This window comes from Botryllus schlosseri, chromosome 1 (genome assembly GCF_051294905.1).
Source record: "Botryllus schlosseri isolate E-star chromosome 1, Bs_hap1, whole genome shotgun sequence".
Classification (NCBI taxonomy): domain Eukaryota; kingdom Metazoa; phylum Chordata; class Ascidiacea; order Stolidobranchia; family Styelidae; genus Botryllus; species Botryllus schlosseri.
This window is the reverse complement of record NC_137236.1, coordinates 28063460-28080612: the sequence shown is the minus strand read 5'-3', so window position 1 is coordinate 28080612 and position 17153 is coordinate 28063460. Positions and strand designations below refer to the sequence as shown.

Genomic DNA, 17153 nt, shown 5'->3' with positions numbered 1-17153 from the left:
ACAGACCACGCTATTTAGTTCTAGTTTTAGTTGCGCTATTTGAAAATCAAGTAGTTTGTACAAGTCTGACGATACGGAATGGCTCAGAATCACAGAGGGGAAAAACAATTACAAGCACGAATCAATCGTCGATAAATCCACATAAGCAACGCTCTTGTTAATATCATGTAGGTTAATTCTCAATGTACATTTGAAAAGAACACGGTCATTTTAGTCCCGTTAGATTCCAATTTCAGTCGTCTGAATGTGACTGTTTCAATTGTCTAGGATCAAGTCATCTAGATAAGTGATTTCTTTTTAAGAGACCCGCCTCTGAGTTGTTTTACGGACTGATCGCATCCTTATTCCCTGTCGATTCCGTGAACTCGGAAGTGACGTACAACATTACTCTTTGAACGAAATGTCCTGCCGCAAATCTCGCACTCGTAGTCTTTTACTCCCAAGTGAATCTTGGTGTGTTTTTTCAAGGAGGATTTGACATTGAATAGTTTCCCACATATTGCACACGGGTATTTCTTTTCCATGTGGATGAAATAGTGAGCTCCGAGGTTAGACTGATGTCGAAAGACACTGCCGCATGTATCGCACTCATATCCTTTCGCTTCTAAGTGAGCCGACTCAGTGTGTCTCTGTGCGTACCACTTCGAATGGAATGCTTTACCACAAATCTCACACTCACACTCCTTCAATCCGGAGTGAAGTTTCATGTGTCTTCTCATGTCGGATTTCTCGGCGAATCGTTTCGCACATATTTCGCACTCAAACTCTTTCAATCCGAAGTGCAGACTATTCATGTGTGTTCTCATCATGGATTTGAGAACAAATTGTTTCCCACATACTTCACAATGATATCCTGGTCCCATGTGGACGGAATAGTGATATTTCAGGTGACACCCGTGCACAAAAGCTTCCCCGCATATATCGCACTCATATTCTCTCATATTTGAGTGTATCCTCTTCATGTGCTCCCTAATGTGCGACTTCCTACGAAAAGCTTTCGCACAGATGTCGCACTTGTGTTCTTTTTCTCCGGTATGAATTAAATAATGTGTTTCCAGATTCGATTTTATCTCGAAACCTTTCCCGCATATTTGACACTCGTGATCTTTCGCCGCTCCTGTATGACGCAAATAATGTGCCCTAAATTTAGACTTGCTTACGAAGCCATACCCGCAGATTTCGCACTCAAACTGTTTTACTGCGGAATGAATTTTCACGTGTTCTCTCATATTGGAGTTGTTGCTGAATCGCTTCCCGCATATGTCGCACTTATAGTCTTTCTTTCCCGTGTGGCGGATAAAATGAGTTTTCAGCCAGGACTTTTGCAAAAAGCTTTTTCCACATATGTCGCACTCAAACTCTTTCGAAACGGAGTGAATTTTCATGTGCATTTTCATGCAATATTTGGTGACGAATGATTTTCCGCATATGTAGCACTCAAAGTCGTTGAGTGCAGAGTGAAATTTCATATGTAGTCCGAAGCTAGACCGGTTGATGAATCCTTCTCCGCAAACCTTGCATCTATTTTCATTGCAGTCATTATGACTTTGAGAATGGATCATTTCCGACTTGGCCAGAAAATCTTGTTACTAGCTGCACTACTTCTATAGTTTAATGTAATGTATAATGTTGTCTAATGCTGCGTTCTAAAATGTTCATAAGATTGCATGAAAGGCCTCTTTTCAAGTCACATAAGATCACTATAGGTAGCGAGATATCGTAGTGCTATAACCCACATTTTTAACACCAATTGATTGCGCGTTCGAGTCCGACCGAGGTCGACTCGCATGTATATTTTCTGTACCACCATCACTGCCGTGTGTTATGTATTTTGGTTGGATGAAAATAAAGACTCTCTCTCTCGCCCTCTCTCAGACTCCTGAATTCCTAAGCAAGTGCTGGAGCTTTATTTAGACTCTTCGTCGCCATTCCATCCGTGTAAGCCAGTGGTTCCCAACCTGTGGTACGCGAAAGTCTTTCAGGTGGTACGCGAGTAAATTCTGTTTTTTATCGACCGAAGGGAGTTTATTGGTTCAGGGGGAGTCAGGCGGAGCTCATAGATCTCCAGGATAACCAGACAGCAAAGACGAAACACAAAGATTGATCCCCAATAACCTTCTGGCTTAGCATGCCCTCCTCGTACATTGACGCTAGCTTCTCAAGCTATTCCCCAGCTGCTAATTTTCCCTTCTACGTGGGAGTGCGAGCAAGGAATTTCATGCCTGATGACTATCAAGTCGAAGAAACGAAACCGACTTGCTGCGTCCATGCATGACTTTCCATAGGCTGTGAACATAGTGTCATATATGGTATGGACACAAGCAAATCTCAGGGCTCGCTGAAATTGGTCTACGTCACACTTCCTATTTGACGGTAATTTTTGAGCAGCTTGCCGAGCAATAAATTTGATAAAACGGGCATCAATCGCAAGCTACCGCGGTACTGATTACGAAAATTATTTTTTTTTGCTCGTGGTCTTGGAAGCCCCCCAAATCAGCCTAGAATGTTGTATTGTAACGGAGTTTGGTATTGTGACGCAACCATGCCGTCTGGGAGCAGGTGAGGAGCGGCGCAAATTGCAAGTGTATTGGCCATTGTTGCGCAACCGATTGAGCATTCACACTCTCACTCTCGTTCGCACTCGCTCCTGAGCTGCTCAAACGGAATCGGTGGGTCACAATACCAAACTCCGTTAACGCAACATTCGAGGCTGATTTTGGGGAGTTCCAGCACCACGAGCTGAATAAAATATATATTTTCGCAATTTTTCGAAAACTTTTCGAGTTTAATAAATTTTCTGCTACAATGGATGATGTATCGAAAGCAATCAGTACCGCGGTAGCTTTCGATTTGTACCCGTTTTATCAAACTTAATGCTCGACAAGCCGGTCAAAAATTACCGACAAATTGCCTTTGACCAAATGGAAAGTGTGACGCAGATTAATTTCACTGATCCATGAGATCCTAAAAGAGGTGGTACGCAAGCACTGCATAAAACCTCGAAATGGTACGTGGATGGAAAAAGGATGCGAATCACTGGTGTAAGCGGTGTGTTATAAAAGTCTAGGAGTTTGCCTTGCTACAAGTCCTCAGCTACTGAATAAAAATGATGGAAATTGACATGGTGTAAATGAGCACCATGACGAGCACCATGAATACCACAAACAATACCAACAACAAACAACAATATCACTATTCGATAGAACAGAGCCACATGCGGTCAAGTATACTCAAGTAAGTATCTGAAGGTATAGATGCATCTTCACGATCAGCGCAAAATGACTAATGCATAAGTAGGCAGTAACAAAGTGCTTCTAGATTCAATGTGCTTCAAGTAGAATCTGCCTACCTGCACTGCTACCAAAAGTGGTTATTATTTTAGGCTATTTCTGCATCTGCTAGAGCTAGACAGTTTTCAGTTTTCTAGGCAAAACCAGGCATAGAATACTTCAACTTAAACTTCCGTAAAAATTTACGGCGTTACTTATACTTCTACTTGAGTAGCGGCGGTGACTACTTTGACCACCTCTGGACTAATGACCAAGGAAATTGCTGCTGTTTTCAAACAATTCGATGCGATCACACAGAGTCTACATCGCATGGTTGTTATGCAAATACTCTCGTGACAGTGGTGCTAATCTACCGAAATACCATTTTCTACACGAAAGCTTCATCAACATCACGAAACATAGGTGAATTTGTTTAAAACTGTTGGAAGTGGAGGGGGAATATTCAGAGGTGGTCAAAGTAATCATGAAAGCTACTCAAGTAGAAGTAGAAGTATCGACGAAAAAATCGACTCCAGTACGAGCAGAAGTACTTTTTCCATAAGCAACTTAAAACTACTTCAAGTAGAAGTAGAATTGACTGACTTTAAATCTACTCAAGTAAGTAAGTAGTTGTGAAAACGATCCTAATTCGTTCACATGGATTGTCAAAAGGTACAAATCGAGCCATGCGAAAGGTGCCGAGCTTGATTCATATTGATGCATACTCGATGGTATCCAATTTTCGACAGCATAAGCATTCGTCCGCATCACGGGATGAAAATGATAGCATTGGTTTGGAAATGCGATACCAATCCTCTGTTTTCTCAAACAGCACGTTTAAGAAAATATCATTGTAGCGGTCCATGCAACGACTTGTTGCAAGACACGCTGGTATAGTGCTTGGTTGGAGTCGACGCTTCGGCTACAGTTCCTGCTGTACGCACTAGTCAACTGACTAATGACCGCTCTGAGTACTCTCGCAATCCTGATCACACACGTAGATCCAAGGAGCTTTCTTTAATGACACAGAACAGCCAAATAGTAGTAGTAGTAGTGGCCAGAAACTTGTAGATTTACCAGGATCAAATCATACTGCAATATATTAACGAATATAGAAATAACAAAGGTAGATGAATCCAGTGTTGGGATGACTCGAGTCACCTTTTTCGTATGACTTGACTTGAATCGAGTCACTTTGCTAAAGTGTGACTTGACTTGACTCGGCGTATCAGAAATGTGGATTGAATCGTGACTCGGAGCAAAATTCACGAGTCAAGTTCAAGTCATCAAGTAATCGGTATCACTGTAATCGCTGTATCTTGCATATGTTCGGATTGTTCGCGAAACGCTGGAGGAACCCGCGAGAGCGACCAATCATTCAACGACCGTGCGTTTCACCGAGCCTCCATTGCTCTCTCACAAATAAATTGACCGCAAACGAAGTGATCAAAGCTTACAGCATACGCTATCGTAGAACTAATAAAATAGCAAACTGTCTCTTTCTTTTCTCCGTTTTTACCTTTACCGAACCTCTTGTTTTATTGAAGTTGAATTCGAATATAGTATATATAGTCCTCAACCATTGGCGCAGGCTCGAATTGTATCATATCAATTTGTAAATGGGTAATGTATTGCATCTTATCAATTCGTGTCTCTATTCTCTATTTTGGCTGGTAACTATAAACTGAGGCTATGCAATTCCTTGCGTAGTTTAACAGTTCTACGTATATGTGAGCGATACAGCGCCTTCTTACATGTATATTTAACTCTATATTCGTTAATCGGTTCGGAATCAATGACAACTTAATTTGTATTTCAGACAGCTAGCAAAATGCAATGACGTATAATCATGCCTCGTATTCCAAAAAGGCAACTTGACTTGAATTGTGACTTGACTCGTGACTTGACTTGACTTGACTTGACTCGACTTGACTCGAGTCACCTTCAAAAATAGAGTGACTTGACTTGACTCGAGACACTTTCGAAAATAGATTGACTTGACTTGACTCGAGTCAAGATGTGCAATGACTCGAAATGACTCGTGACTCGAAGGCAGTGACTTGATCCCAACACTGGATGAATCTATGAATCTATGAATATCTATAATCTATGAATATGTTTTTTCTTCAAAAATTAGGGATATTTCATATTTCAAAAACGTGATGTGATAGAGAAAATCTAAGGTCATTTTCGGATTCAGCGCCCCAAAATTATCTAAACTCAGTTGTCAAAACCCAAACCTGAAATTCTGTGTAGACCAGTGATACCAACTGTGAAAATTGCTCCTGTCCTGGGGGGCTCGGCTCTTTAAGACTATGTCTCATCGAGCCTCCCGACTACCTTGCATGTCGCATTCCACTGTGTTGCATTTTTGTTGTGTGATGTCGATTTGTATTTTAGACGAATGCATATTCCCCCCTCTCCCTCTCTCTCTAGAGCGGTGGTTCTCAACCCTTTTCACCTCGCGAACCGGTAAAATTTCAAAAGATATTTGGCGGACCGGCGGACCCTAAAAAATTGAAATCAACCCCAAATGTAATGTAAACAGCGGTTTTTCTGAAAGCATGGTACTATAGGGCAACCTTTTTGCTATTCACGACCGCATTCCAGGACGTAGTCGCAATGAACTAACTGGACACCAGATACCGATATTAAACTGTTCATGTTCATTTCTGGTGAACTCCGAACTAATAATCTACTTTTTCATATCTTCTTAATATACGCATGGAAATCGTTACATTATAGCGGTCATGTTATGAATATTGACTGGGAATGATCATGGTCGCGCGAAGGTCGAACATTTTTCCAGATTCACGAATCAATTTCGTCATTTGTATTCGTAGTTTCACGTATTACTATCAAATATTTATCCTTACTCAACCAAAGTGATCACACGGTAGAGTTAATGGATATGGAGTATTTTCGACAATTAAGAGCAGATGATGCATCTTCGGGTGGGCCAATTGTTAGTATAGTCACTTTGGGGCGTGTTGTTATTTATTGATCTTCCATCAGGATTGTCGATATAATGGAAAGATTTTGGAATCTCCTGAACGTACCAGAAACAAATTTCATTGGTGAGGAGCGCACGATTCCAAATTTTTATTTATGTATGGGGTGCATCATATTCCTCCGCTGTTCGCGTATGTACTGTGGGGCTCCAATTGCCAAGAGTGCTTCGACTATATTAAATTTAAAAAATGAAGTCGCATTGAATCACGACTAGCGCGAAGAAAACGTCAAAATTCAATAAAATATCTCAAAAATTCCAGAGTCAATTCGTAAATTCAATTTTGATGTCAACGGCCGCCAACACATACTAATTGAATTGCGCGTCCACGGCCGCATAAATTTCATTCTACGGCCGCCGGTTGACCACCCCTGTACTAGAGAGTGAAATGGGGCGGTTTTGTTCGTAATTAAATATGATTATGATGGTATTCATTTTATTTAAGGTAGTGTCTGCTGAGTGCTGAGTCGAGGTAAAATTGACTTGCCCCGATAAACACGGGCTAATTTCGCGCTGAAGGCCGTGGAATAACCGACAGCGCCAACTGGAATGACATTCTTCTCTTCGACAGTACCCAGAGATGAAACGTTTCGGAGTAGGACCAAGCACCTTGTCGAGCTATCTTGCTCATTTCCCACTACTACCATTCGTAGCCTACTACGGAGTACAATGCGCTGTACGAAAACAACTGATCCCGGCGATACCTGACCATCCACAAAATTAATGAATCGAGAGCTAATGGTCGTACGGATTGCGCGGATTAGCGAGTCAGCTCGTAGGTCTAATTAGCGAGCCGCGCACATGTCGTCACCGGAGACAACTTGAACTTTTAAGTCAAATCGAAGATGTTACCACCAGGCCTAATCTTGCCTCACGAACTTCTGCATCAGTTTAAAATTTGACGCTTTATTTTACCAATGGACACGCCTTCAACATCTTGCATCTTGAAATTGAGGTCTAATCTATATATATCTCACGGACCGACAGAAAAGTATTCGCGGACCGGCGGTTGAGAACCACTGCACTAGAGTACAGAGCAGTTGTTCTCAACCTTTTTTAAGACATGCCCCCCTTTATGATAATGAAAAATTTTGCGCCCCCGTTATCGTCATATCACAAAATCCAGCCGGGATGCTAGCAACTCCAACATATTGTTTGATGGCACGGAAGGTTATGACTGTATATGAGAGAATTCAAAAGTATGAAATTCGGTCTATATATAGAGAAACACGCGCGAATTGGAGGTAAATCGCGCTTCAAATATTTCCAGTTGACCGCTTCTTCACGCCCCCTTCAGATGCTTTCACGCCCCCCCCCCCCCAAGTGGGCGCGACCCAGGTTGAGAACCACTGGTCTAGAGTCTGGATGCTCTTACTTAAAGGTCGTATCGTATCTTCCTCGCCAAAGTATGTGGATGGTACAGGCGGAAATAAATCAGAACTCTCTCTCTCCAGATTTTTTTCATGGATACACTACCCCATGGTCGTGCCTATGGTGGTAAAAGACGTTTCAGGATATAAAATGGGTTCTCAACTTCTCCTTAAGATTCGGCTAAACTAATTAAAAGCAAGAATGACTGAAGCTCAATATAAGTTACTACACCGTATTCGCAATGTCACTGATTCTGCACTTGATCATCATCACGGAACTTTAACATTCACGACATGAATACACAGACACTCGCTGCGGGTTCCGCACACTTATGGATAGCGTTTTCAGACACCAATGATTAGGATTCAAAGTTGTGACTTTGTTCCCGCGAGTATTCACGTCTTAGCACCTGCAAACCACGAGTCTTATCTCCAGCGTCAAGGAGATCGAGATCATATCATAATACGACATAAGCGACAAGAATGACCCAGACAGCGTCTCAAGTCTTTAATACGATTCTGGCAATTCGCATCTCAACACATTGAACCACTTGCGACTCTCCAGCACTTATGGTGACTGATCACTGATCAGTAATCACTTTGGCGAGCCGAGGCCACCACCCTCTAGCACTCTACCGCCTTTCGATCTGCAGCTGTGTAGGTTAACTATGCGACGAACTGCCATAGTGCCGTATCCGTTTCCCTGCTGGTGCATCGTTTTTGGTAATCCCGTATTGCATGATCTGTTGCAAAAATAGAGACTGCTGCGTTGCGCAACTATATGCTTCAAGCGTCACACGAGTATGGCTGCGTCGTTGGCGTTGTACCATGCGGAAGTTGAGAAATGAGAAACACTGGTATAGGACAGTGTACAAGTACACAAAAACCGAATGACGGCACCAGCGTGAAATTTCGAATAACAGAGCGTTCATCGTACTATTTTTAGATAATACACGAACTCCTAAAATAGTACATCGAACGCTCTCTCACTCGGAATTTCATTCTGGTGACGTTGTATTTTGCGATACGATTGTTGATATACATTGTTCTTTCCAGTTCTCCACTAGTTGCTCACGGTTACCCCTGACGAGTGTCAGCTGGAAATATTCGGGTTCATTTCAGTATAAATACACTATTCGATTGTATATTAAAGTTCTGTACATCGAAGAAGCTTTACAAATCAGACAGTCTGTACGCATCGCGATTTCTTGAACCTAAGCCGATAATCAGAGACCCGCAATGAAACACCGTGTTCCGTGTAATTACTAGCACAGTAAAGGAAAACGACGGACAGAAAGCGCAAAGCGTTAAATTTCAAAACTAATATTGAATATTTTGTGTGGGATAAGATATAAATTTAAGCAAACCAAAATACGTAAACTTGTTATTTCTACTTCCAAACCACTCGACCGATTCTCATCTACAACGACAAAAATCAAAACAATAGGACCACAACGTAACAATCTAAATACATCAGAAACCCTTCTCATTCACGTCGCTGCTATTAGTGTTCTGATAAGCAACAACACGGATGTCGCAGTCGCCTTGAGCATCCTATGCTTTTATCGACCAAACTGCTACTGGAAGAGACTGCCGTCAACTCTTCGCTTCTCATGCTTGAAGGAGCACGTTGATGAAATAGAGAAACAGACTAATCCCAATACCACCTACTTAGCGCGCTTGCCCCAGGGTATGTCGGTAACGCCACGCATGGTTTATACTTGCTTGTCCGTCTCCCCATGCAGCAAAGACATAAATCGAAAGATTCACCATAGTTTAGCACAATTTATTAATAATTTCATACCATGTCAACATTTTAATGTATTATTGGATTATCCACGGTGCTGTGTAATGAATATAATCGTCAACCCCCGTCATTAATACGATTAGCACCAGGGCGTCTTTTTATTAGCAGTTAAACAACCAGCCTCTGCGAATATAGGCGTACGGAAGGCTCAACTAGTAGCATATGGACAATATACCGCAGCATATGAAAGTATAGATACAGTTGACGAAACACCGACGAAGTCGATATTTGCTACCGATTACAAAATGGGAAATATTTCAACTATCTCGTAATTCTGGGATTCATCACTGCAGGGTGAGATTTAGCATTTGAAATTCAATCGAGTTGTGGTGCCGCATGATATATTGCCACAACATTTTTATTATTATCATTACAAACATGAGTGGTGCTTTTCGCCATTCATGGCCTTGTGCGCCACGGTAGTCAGGAAATTCAAATCAAGCAGTAACTAAATGAACTTATTACAACTTATCGGCGGTGGACAATTGCGATGGCGTGAATAGGTTGGGTATGGTGAACGGTATATGTATGATTGCAATAGGTTATTAAAAATGATCGATGAAAGTCGTATTTAATGCACGATATCAAAAAGTGTTCGACTGTTTCGATATTGCGAGGACGTCGATATTGCCACAACATGAGCGTTTCACTATAGATTACTAGGTTATTAATCTCTTAGAGTGCTTCCTAACGCTTTTTTGAATTCTCAACCTACTTTTCATCCGAATATCATTGCGCGACTCATGTGTATACTGGAATCGAAGATAATGAATGTGATATTTGTGGGAAATTGTTTACTCGAAAACATGACCTAAAACGTCATGTTGATATACATTTTGGCGTAAAAAGTTATGAATGTGATATGTGGAAAAGCATTTACTCTGAAGGATCAGCTGAAGAGACATATGAATGTGCACCTTGGTGTCAAAGATCATCAACTCAAAATCAACCTAACCTGAACTAATAACTCCCTTTGATCGTAAAAAAAAATAATCTGCTCGCGTACCACCTGGAAGACCTTCGCGTACCACAGGTTGGGAACCACTGATATAATGGAAAGATTTTGAAATCTCCTGAACGTACCAGAAACAAATTTCATTGGTGGGGAGCGCACGATTTTAAATTGTGATTTCTCTATGGGGTGCATCATATTCCTCCGCTGTTCGCGTATGTACTGTGGGGCTCAGATTGCAAAGAGTGCTCCGACTATATTAAATTTAAAAATTTAAAAAATGAAGTCGCATTGCATCACGACTAGCGCGAGGAAAATGTCAAAATTCAATAAAATATCTCTAATATTCCCGAGTCAATTCGTAAATCAAATTTTGATGTCAATGGCCGCCAACACATACTAATTGAATTGCGTGTCCACGGCCGCACAAATTTCCTCCTACGGCCGCCGGTTGGCCACCCCTGTACTAGAGAGTGAAATGGGGCGGTTTTGTTCGCAATTAAATATGTTTATGATGGTATTCATTTTATTTTACGGTAGTGTCTACCAGTGTTGGGATGACTCGAGTCATGACTTGACTCGAGTCAGACTCGAGTCACTTTTTCGAATGACTTGACTTGACTCGAGTCACTTTGCTAAAATGACTTGACTTGACTTGACTCGGCGTATCAGAAATGTGGATTTACTCGTGACTCGGAGCAAAATTCACGAGTCAATTTCAAGTCACCAAGTAATCAGTGTCGATAAAAATCACTGTATCTGGCATATGTTTTATTGTTCGCGCAACGCTGGTGTAACCCGTGAGAGCGACCAATCATTCAATTATCGTGCGTTTTACTGAGCCTCCATTGCTCTCTCACAAATATATTGATCGCAAACGAAGTGATGGAAGCTTACAGCCTACGTTGTCGTCAACTAGACTTTAGTAAAGTAATTTAATGGCAAAATGTCCACTCGACCCATTCTCATCTACAACGACAAAAATCAAAACAATAGGACCACAACATAACAATCTAAATATACATTGGAAAACCTTCTCTTTCACGTCACTGCTATTAGTGTTCTGATAAGAAATAACACGGATGTCACAGTCGCCTTGAGTATCCTATCCTTTTATCGACGAAACTGCTACTGGAAGAGACTGCCATCAACTCTTCGCTTCTCATGCTTGAAGGAGCACGTTGATGAAATAGAGAAACAGACTAATCCCAATATCACCTACTTTACGCGCTTGCCCCAGGGTATGTCGGCAACGCTACGCATGGTTTATAGTTGCTTGTCCGTGTCCCCATGCAGCAAAGACATAAATCGAAAGATTCACCATTGTTTATCACAATTTATTAATAATTTCATACCATGTCAACATTTTAATGTATTATTGGATTATCCACGGTGCTGTGTAATGAATATAATCGTCAACCCTCGTCATTAATACGATTAGCGCCAGGGCGTCTTTTTATTAGCAGTTAAACAACCAGCCTCTGCGAATATAGGCGTACGGAAGGCTCAACTAGTAGCATATGGACAATATACCGCAGCATATAAAAGTATAGATACAGTTGACGAAATACCGCGACTCATGTGACCCACTTTTCGCGACAACATTTTAACCACTGCTCCTGGGCGCCAATTTTCGTGTTCTCAGCGTATTATAGTTATCCCGATGCTGTGACCGAGATCAAACGCATTCTCATCAATCACTCAGCGAAAATATCGTTATTACCACGATGGTCTACTCCATCATATCACTTTTTCCTTTCACAACGATTTCTGAAATGTATAACAGACGAGTTTTCGAATAGCGATTAAAATTTCTACCCCAAAGATTCGTCACGACAGACCTGGACAACTAAATAATTCTAATTGTCTAATTTCACTAAATTAGAGCGAAATACCAGTAAACTGATTCTAATCCAATTGTGAAATGTTTCCATGCTCTAATTATAATTATAATCTATTTTATTGTTTCCTGGAAATGCCTCTTTGTGCGAGGCATATTGCAGCGAGTTAACAAAAATATCCCTCTCGCGCCGGGAAATCCAGTGCCAAGCCGCCAATGCCTTACTTACACCGTGCAGTCATAGTAGCTTGTAGTATGCGCAAAATATTCTAGTTTTTAAAACTTTGCCGTTCTGACTAACATGGGCGATGCTCATGGTTACCACAAAAGAAGTAATATTTTAGTATACAATTACAAGAAATATCATTATGATAAACGTCATTCTATTTTGAACTATATGAGCTGCGCACGATACCCGACAACGCTTTCCAACGGCTGATGAATCGATATTAGGACTAGGTAGACATGTCTAGCTGAAAGACTATCTCATCCTAAAGCTTGATCTTGCGGGGACGTCCTATGTCGTTTTCTAAGTGCTTTGTCTTGGCAATGTCTTGGCCATTGCACGTCAAGGCAATATGCTTTGGTATCAGCTGACTCCTCCATCGATGGAACGCTGTTGCCATACCCGAGGCCATTTCAGCTGGTGTGGAATAGTGTTGTTGGTTACAGGCGAATACCTCGGTTTGATACAACTACAATATTTGGAAACTGAATTCAATTTTAGCATTTCAAAATGCTTTTTGGCGTACTTCCAAAATCTGAAATCAGATCGCCGGCCGCGATTGCGATGAACCCTGGTATAATAACAATCGGCCCAAGCTCGGTGTACAGAAGTTAACCATTTTCATGGCTATGGGAGTGCACTGTTGTTGTGGTTGTTGTTGATGTTGTTAATGTAACAAAAAGATGTGACGCGTATCGCCTGACGGCATTTTGCAGCACGCACTGTGATTTGATATGAACTGAATTTTCTGTATTAATACTCTATTAACAATTTCATTCAATTTTCAAGTTTTTGCAAATTCAGTAATTCTCATTCTAATCTTAGTAAAGTAAAAAAAATGTGTAGCTTCAATTCTAATTCTAAGCTAATTTGGAAAAAGCTGTGTAGCTCTAATTCTAATTCTAGTCTAATTTGGAAAAAGCTGTATAGCTCTATTTATAATTCTAATCTAATTCAGAAAAGCAGATTCGCGATTGAATTGTTTCACGTATTGCTGCATTCTTATTCGTTTTATTGCACGTCATGACTCAATTCGCGATTTTATTTAGACGACTTGACTCGAGCCATCTTCTCAATATACGGAAACGACCTGACCAGGAACAATTTGAGTATTGACTCGATCAAGTCATATCACTTGCGACTCAGATTGCCAAGAGCTGTATTTCATTGTAACTTCGAAGAATAGTGAAGTAGATTATTCGCATTTCGCCTATCTGTACAGATACTTGAAAAATACGCCTAAAGCAGTTAAATAAGTTGATTGAATTAGTGTTGTAAATACGAGGCGTTCGATATCACCCAAACAAAGCTGTCGTGATTGACGTGATTGTCGTGTTTAAACGTGATTTGAACGCGAAACCGAACAGTGACTGAGCACAATGCACTCGCACTCGAATCTCCAACACTATGTATGACACGGGCTTGACTGAAAATATGGTGGATCGTTTAATTCAAAATGTTCTGTTTACGGTAGTCATATGGGCGAATAAGCTGCCGGAGATTGCGCCACGTGAACCATTCATCCGCGAACTACTACAAACAGTTTCATTAAAACAAGTACAACCGCTGCGATGCTTGCAGCAAGAATCATAAAAGTTCACTCATGAAAATGGTCCGCAACTGCAAGAGTAACAAACAGTACGGCCAATCAAATCTACCAATATACGATTCAAGCGAGCAGAACGCTACAGTATGAAGCGCCATGCGATGAAGAACACGTCCCTAATCCCTAAATACGAACGCTCGAGGACTATTAGCAAGAGTTATGCGGAAAATAATCTTGTTCTTCAGGATGTCATGTAATTCGTAATGTAAGCTACATGTGAAAAGAAAATCGAACTTTTGTCGCAAACAGGGAGATTACATTCCACCGAGATTTCGATTTCGGTAGTCTGAATGAGGCCAATTTCGTTGTCCAGATCTTCTAGACTAGTTTAAAATTGTTTCGCGAAACGCCTACATACTCTTGCGTCGCCTTTCGCTGCGTTATATTCATGTTTATTAGTCTCGTATGTAATCGATGATGCGACCGCCGCCAATACCACAGTAGACCAATTCATTGTTACCAAGATATCACACGATATCGCATCTATATATCAGAGCGTTGCCACAGGTGTAATAGAAAATTGTTTTGATAGCGATGATGATATGTACTTCATCCATCAGTCTCTGAAATTGTTCCACGGATTGTCGCATCCAGGGTTGTAATGACTCGAGTCATGACTCGACTCGGGTACGACTCCAGTCACGATTTTCTGATGACTCGACTTGACTCGTGTTCATTTTTCAAAGTACGGAAATGACTCGACTCGAGTCAGTATGTGTATTGACTCGACTTGGACTCGAGTCATTGCGCATGACTCGAACCAAGTCATTGACTCGAGACTCAGACTGCCAAGACCGACATTTCATTGTAATTCCGAAGCCAACACACTATTAGGATTTCGTCTGTTGGTATTGGTACTTGAATGTGCGACCAGAAACTGCTAAAAGTGAGGAAAATTGGTATATTATAAATGCGACACATTCGATATCATCAAACAGAGATATAAAAAGTGGGTTTACCAAGATGTTAACTTGAAACTGAGCAGTCTACACAATAACTCGGACTCGGACTCGAGTCATAATTCCATGACTCGGACTCGACCCTCTGCTCGCTGACTTGGACTTGACTCGGGGGTGAATTGAAATGACTCGACTTGACTCGAGTCAAAACTATAAAAGTGAGATTGACTTGTGACTCGGAGCCTTGTGACTTGGTTACAACCCTGGTCGCATCCTTACTACCCGTCGCTTCCGTGGATTCGTAAGTGACGAACGAGAGAACTCTTTTCACTGAATGTCCTCCCGCATATGTCGCACTCATGCTTTTTTACTCCCAAATGAATCTTGCTGTGCCTTATCGAGTTGGATATGAGATTGAATATTTTTCCACATACTTCACATTCGTATTGCTTTTCCGTGTGGACGGTACAGTGACCTATTAGGTTGGTCATTTGTCGAAAGGCATTCCCGCATATATTGCACTCATATCTTTTTGTCTGTAAGTGAGTCGACTACATGTGTATCTTAATGTACGACCTCGAACGGAATGCTTTACCACAAATCTCGCATACAAAATCTTTCAATCCGGTGTGACATTTCATGTGTGATCTCATGTGGGATTCTTCTACGAATGATTTCGCACACACATCGCACTCAAACTCTTTCAATCCGACATGAATTTTCATGTGGCTAACCATACTGGATTTGAGATTGAATGGCTTACCACATACCTCGCACTGGTAGTTCATTTCCATGTGGACGGAAGAATAATGATACTTTAGGTGAGACTCGTGCACAAAAGCTTTCGCGCATATATCGCACTCATATTCTCTGGTATTCGAGTGTATCATCTTGATGTGCGCCATAACATACGACTTCTTAAGAAACGTTTTCCCACAAAATTTGCACGGATGTTCCTAATGATCGGTGGGAATCGGTGAATCAAATAATGACGTTTCAGTTGAGATCTTGTTTTGAAACCCTTTCCACATATTTGACACTCGTAGTCGTTTGCTCCAGTATGAATCGAATAATGTTTTTCCAGGCTGGAATTTTCTCGAAAAGATTTTCCGCAGATATAACACTCATAATCCTTCGCCTTCGCATGAATCAAATAATGCAGTTTCAGATAGGATTTCTGGGCGAAATCTTTGCTTCATACCTGAAACTTGCCATCTTTCGTCCAAGTATGACTCAAATAATGTGTTTTTAGAAGAGCCTTCCTTACAAATCCTGTCCCGCATATTTCACACTCGAACTCTTTCACCCCGGCATGAATTTTCATGTGATTTCTCAAGCTCGATTTGAAATTGAATGATCTGGCGCATATGTCGCACTTATGATTTTTCTTTGCTGCATGGAACGAGAGATGACTTGTTAGGTAAGGCCTTTTCAAAAAACTTTTACCGCATATGTCGCACTCAAATTCCTTCGACGTGGCATGGATTTTCATGTGTCTTGTCAAATAATATTTGATCAACATAACACTACAAAAATGTAACAGTGAAATGCGACATGCAAGGTATAGACGGGAGGCTAGATATGACATAGACTTCAGAGCCGAGCCACCCGGGACAGGAGCAATTTTCACAGTCGATAACTAATGAAAAAAAAAATCAAAATAAACTAACGAACGAAAGTAAAAATAATACACAGTATCATAGACCAATTTCAAATACAACGCAAATACAATTTAGCGGTAGTTAGAGATAAGAGAATGAAGAGTTTTGTAGCGAGACTGATTTTCAGACGATAAAATGTGATCAACAAAATGGATTTTGTTTTTGGCAGAACATCTATAGAAGTACTTTCGGGGTTTTTGAGGTTGCGGATCACGAATATCACATTATTCTCACCAGATTGGCTCTACTTTAGGAGATACGTATACCCATAAAAAGCGACATTACTGTATTTAACCCCTTAAATATTCTACTTGGTAGGAAGTAAATAGTACATTTATTATCTTTAAGCTCCGAATGAATAGATAATTGACTATATAAATAACCCTCACGTCGTCATCCGTTATTCAATAAATATGAACATGACATAATTCGATAGCTTTGTTTATCAAAAAAGTAGTTTTTCAATCCTATAAAAATTGTAGTTCTGCACAACAAAAATGTATTTTTCTTGTA

The 17153-nt window shown here is 40.9% G+C and overlaps 2 protein-coding genes across 2 annotated transcripts in view; one reads left to right on the top strand and one right to left on the bottom strand.

Annotated features, from left to right (window-relative positions):
• Positions 1 to 17153, top strand: part of LOC145435040 (beta-1,4-galactosyltransferase 2-like) — a 389801-nt gene that overhangs the window by 213858 nt on the left and 158790 nt on the right. The window lies entirely within an intron of this gene.
• On the bottom strand, positions 126 to 15607 carry LOC145441456 (uncharacterized). Its single transcript, XM_080319331.1, has 3 exons — positions 15262 to 15607; positions 8329 to 8392; positions 126 to 1568 (listed from the first exon to the last, which is right to left on the bottom strand). Exons 1-3 carry the CDS (start codon positions 15468 to 15470, stop codon positions 342 to 344), a joined length of 1500 nt encoding a protein of 499 aa, XP_080175457.1. The 5' UTR covers positions 15471 to 15607; the 3' UTR covers positions 126 to 341.

Excerpts from the sequence above, each read along its gene's own strand:
- LOC145441456 (XM_080319331.1), bottom strand. The coding sequence starts at position 15,470 with ATGACCAACCTAATAGGTCACTGTACCGTCCACACGGAAAAGCAATAC. Across the intron at positions 8,393-15,261 it reads CGAATCCACGGAAGCGACGG|ATCATGCAATACGGGATTAC; the intron begins GTAGTAAGGATG and ends TTTTTGCAACAG. Across the intron at positions 1,569-8,328 it reads ACGGATACGGCACTATGGCA|TCGGAAATGATCCATTCTCA; the intron begins GTTCGTCGCATA and ends TTTCTGGCCAAG.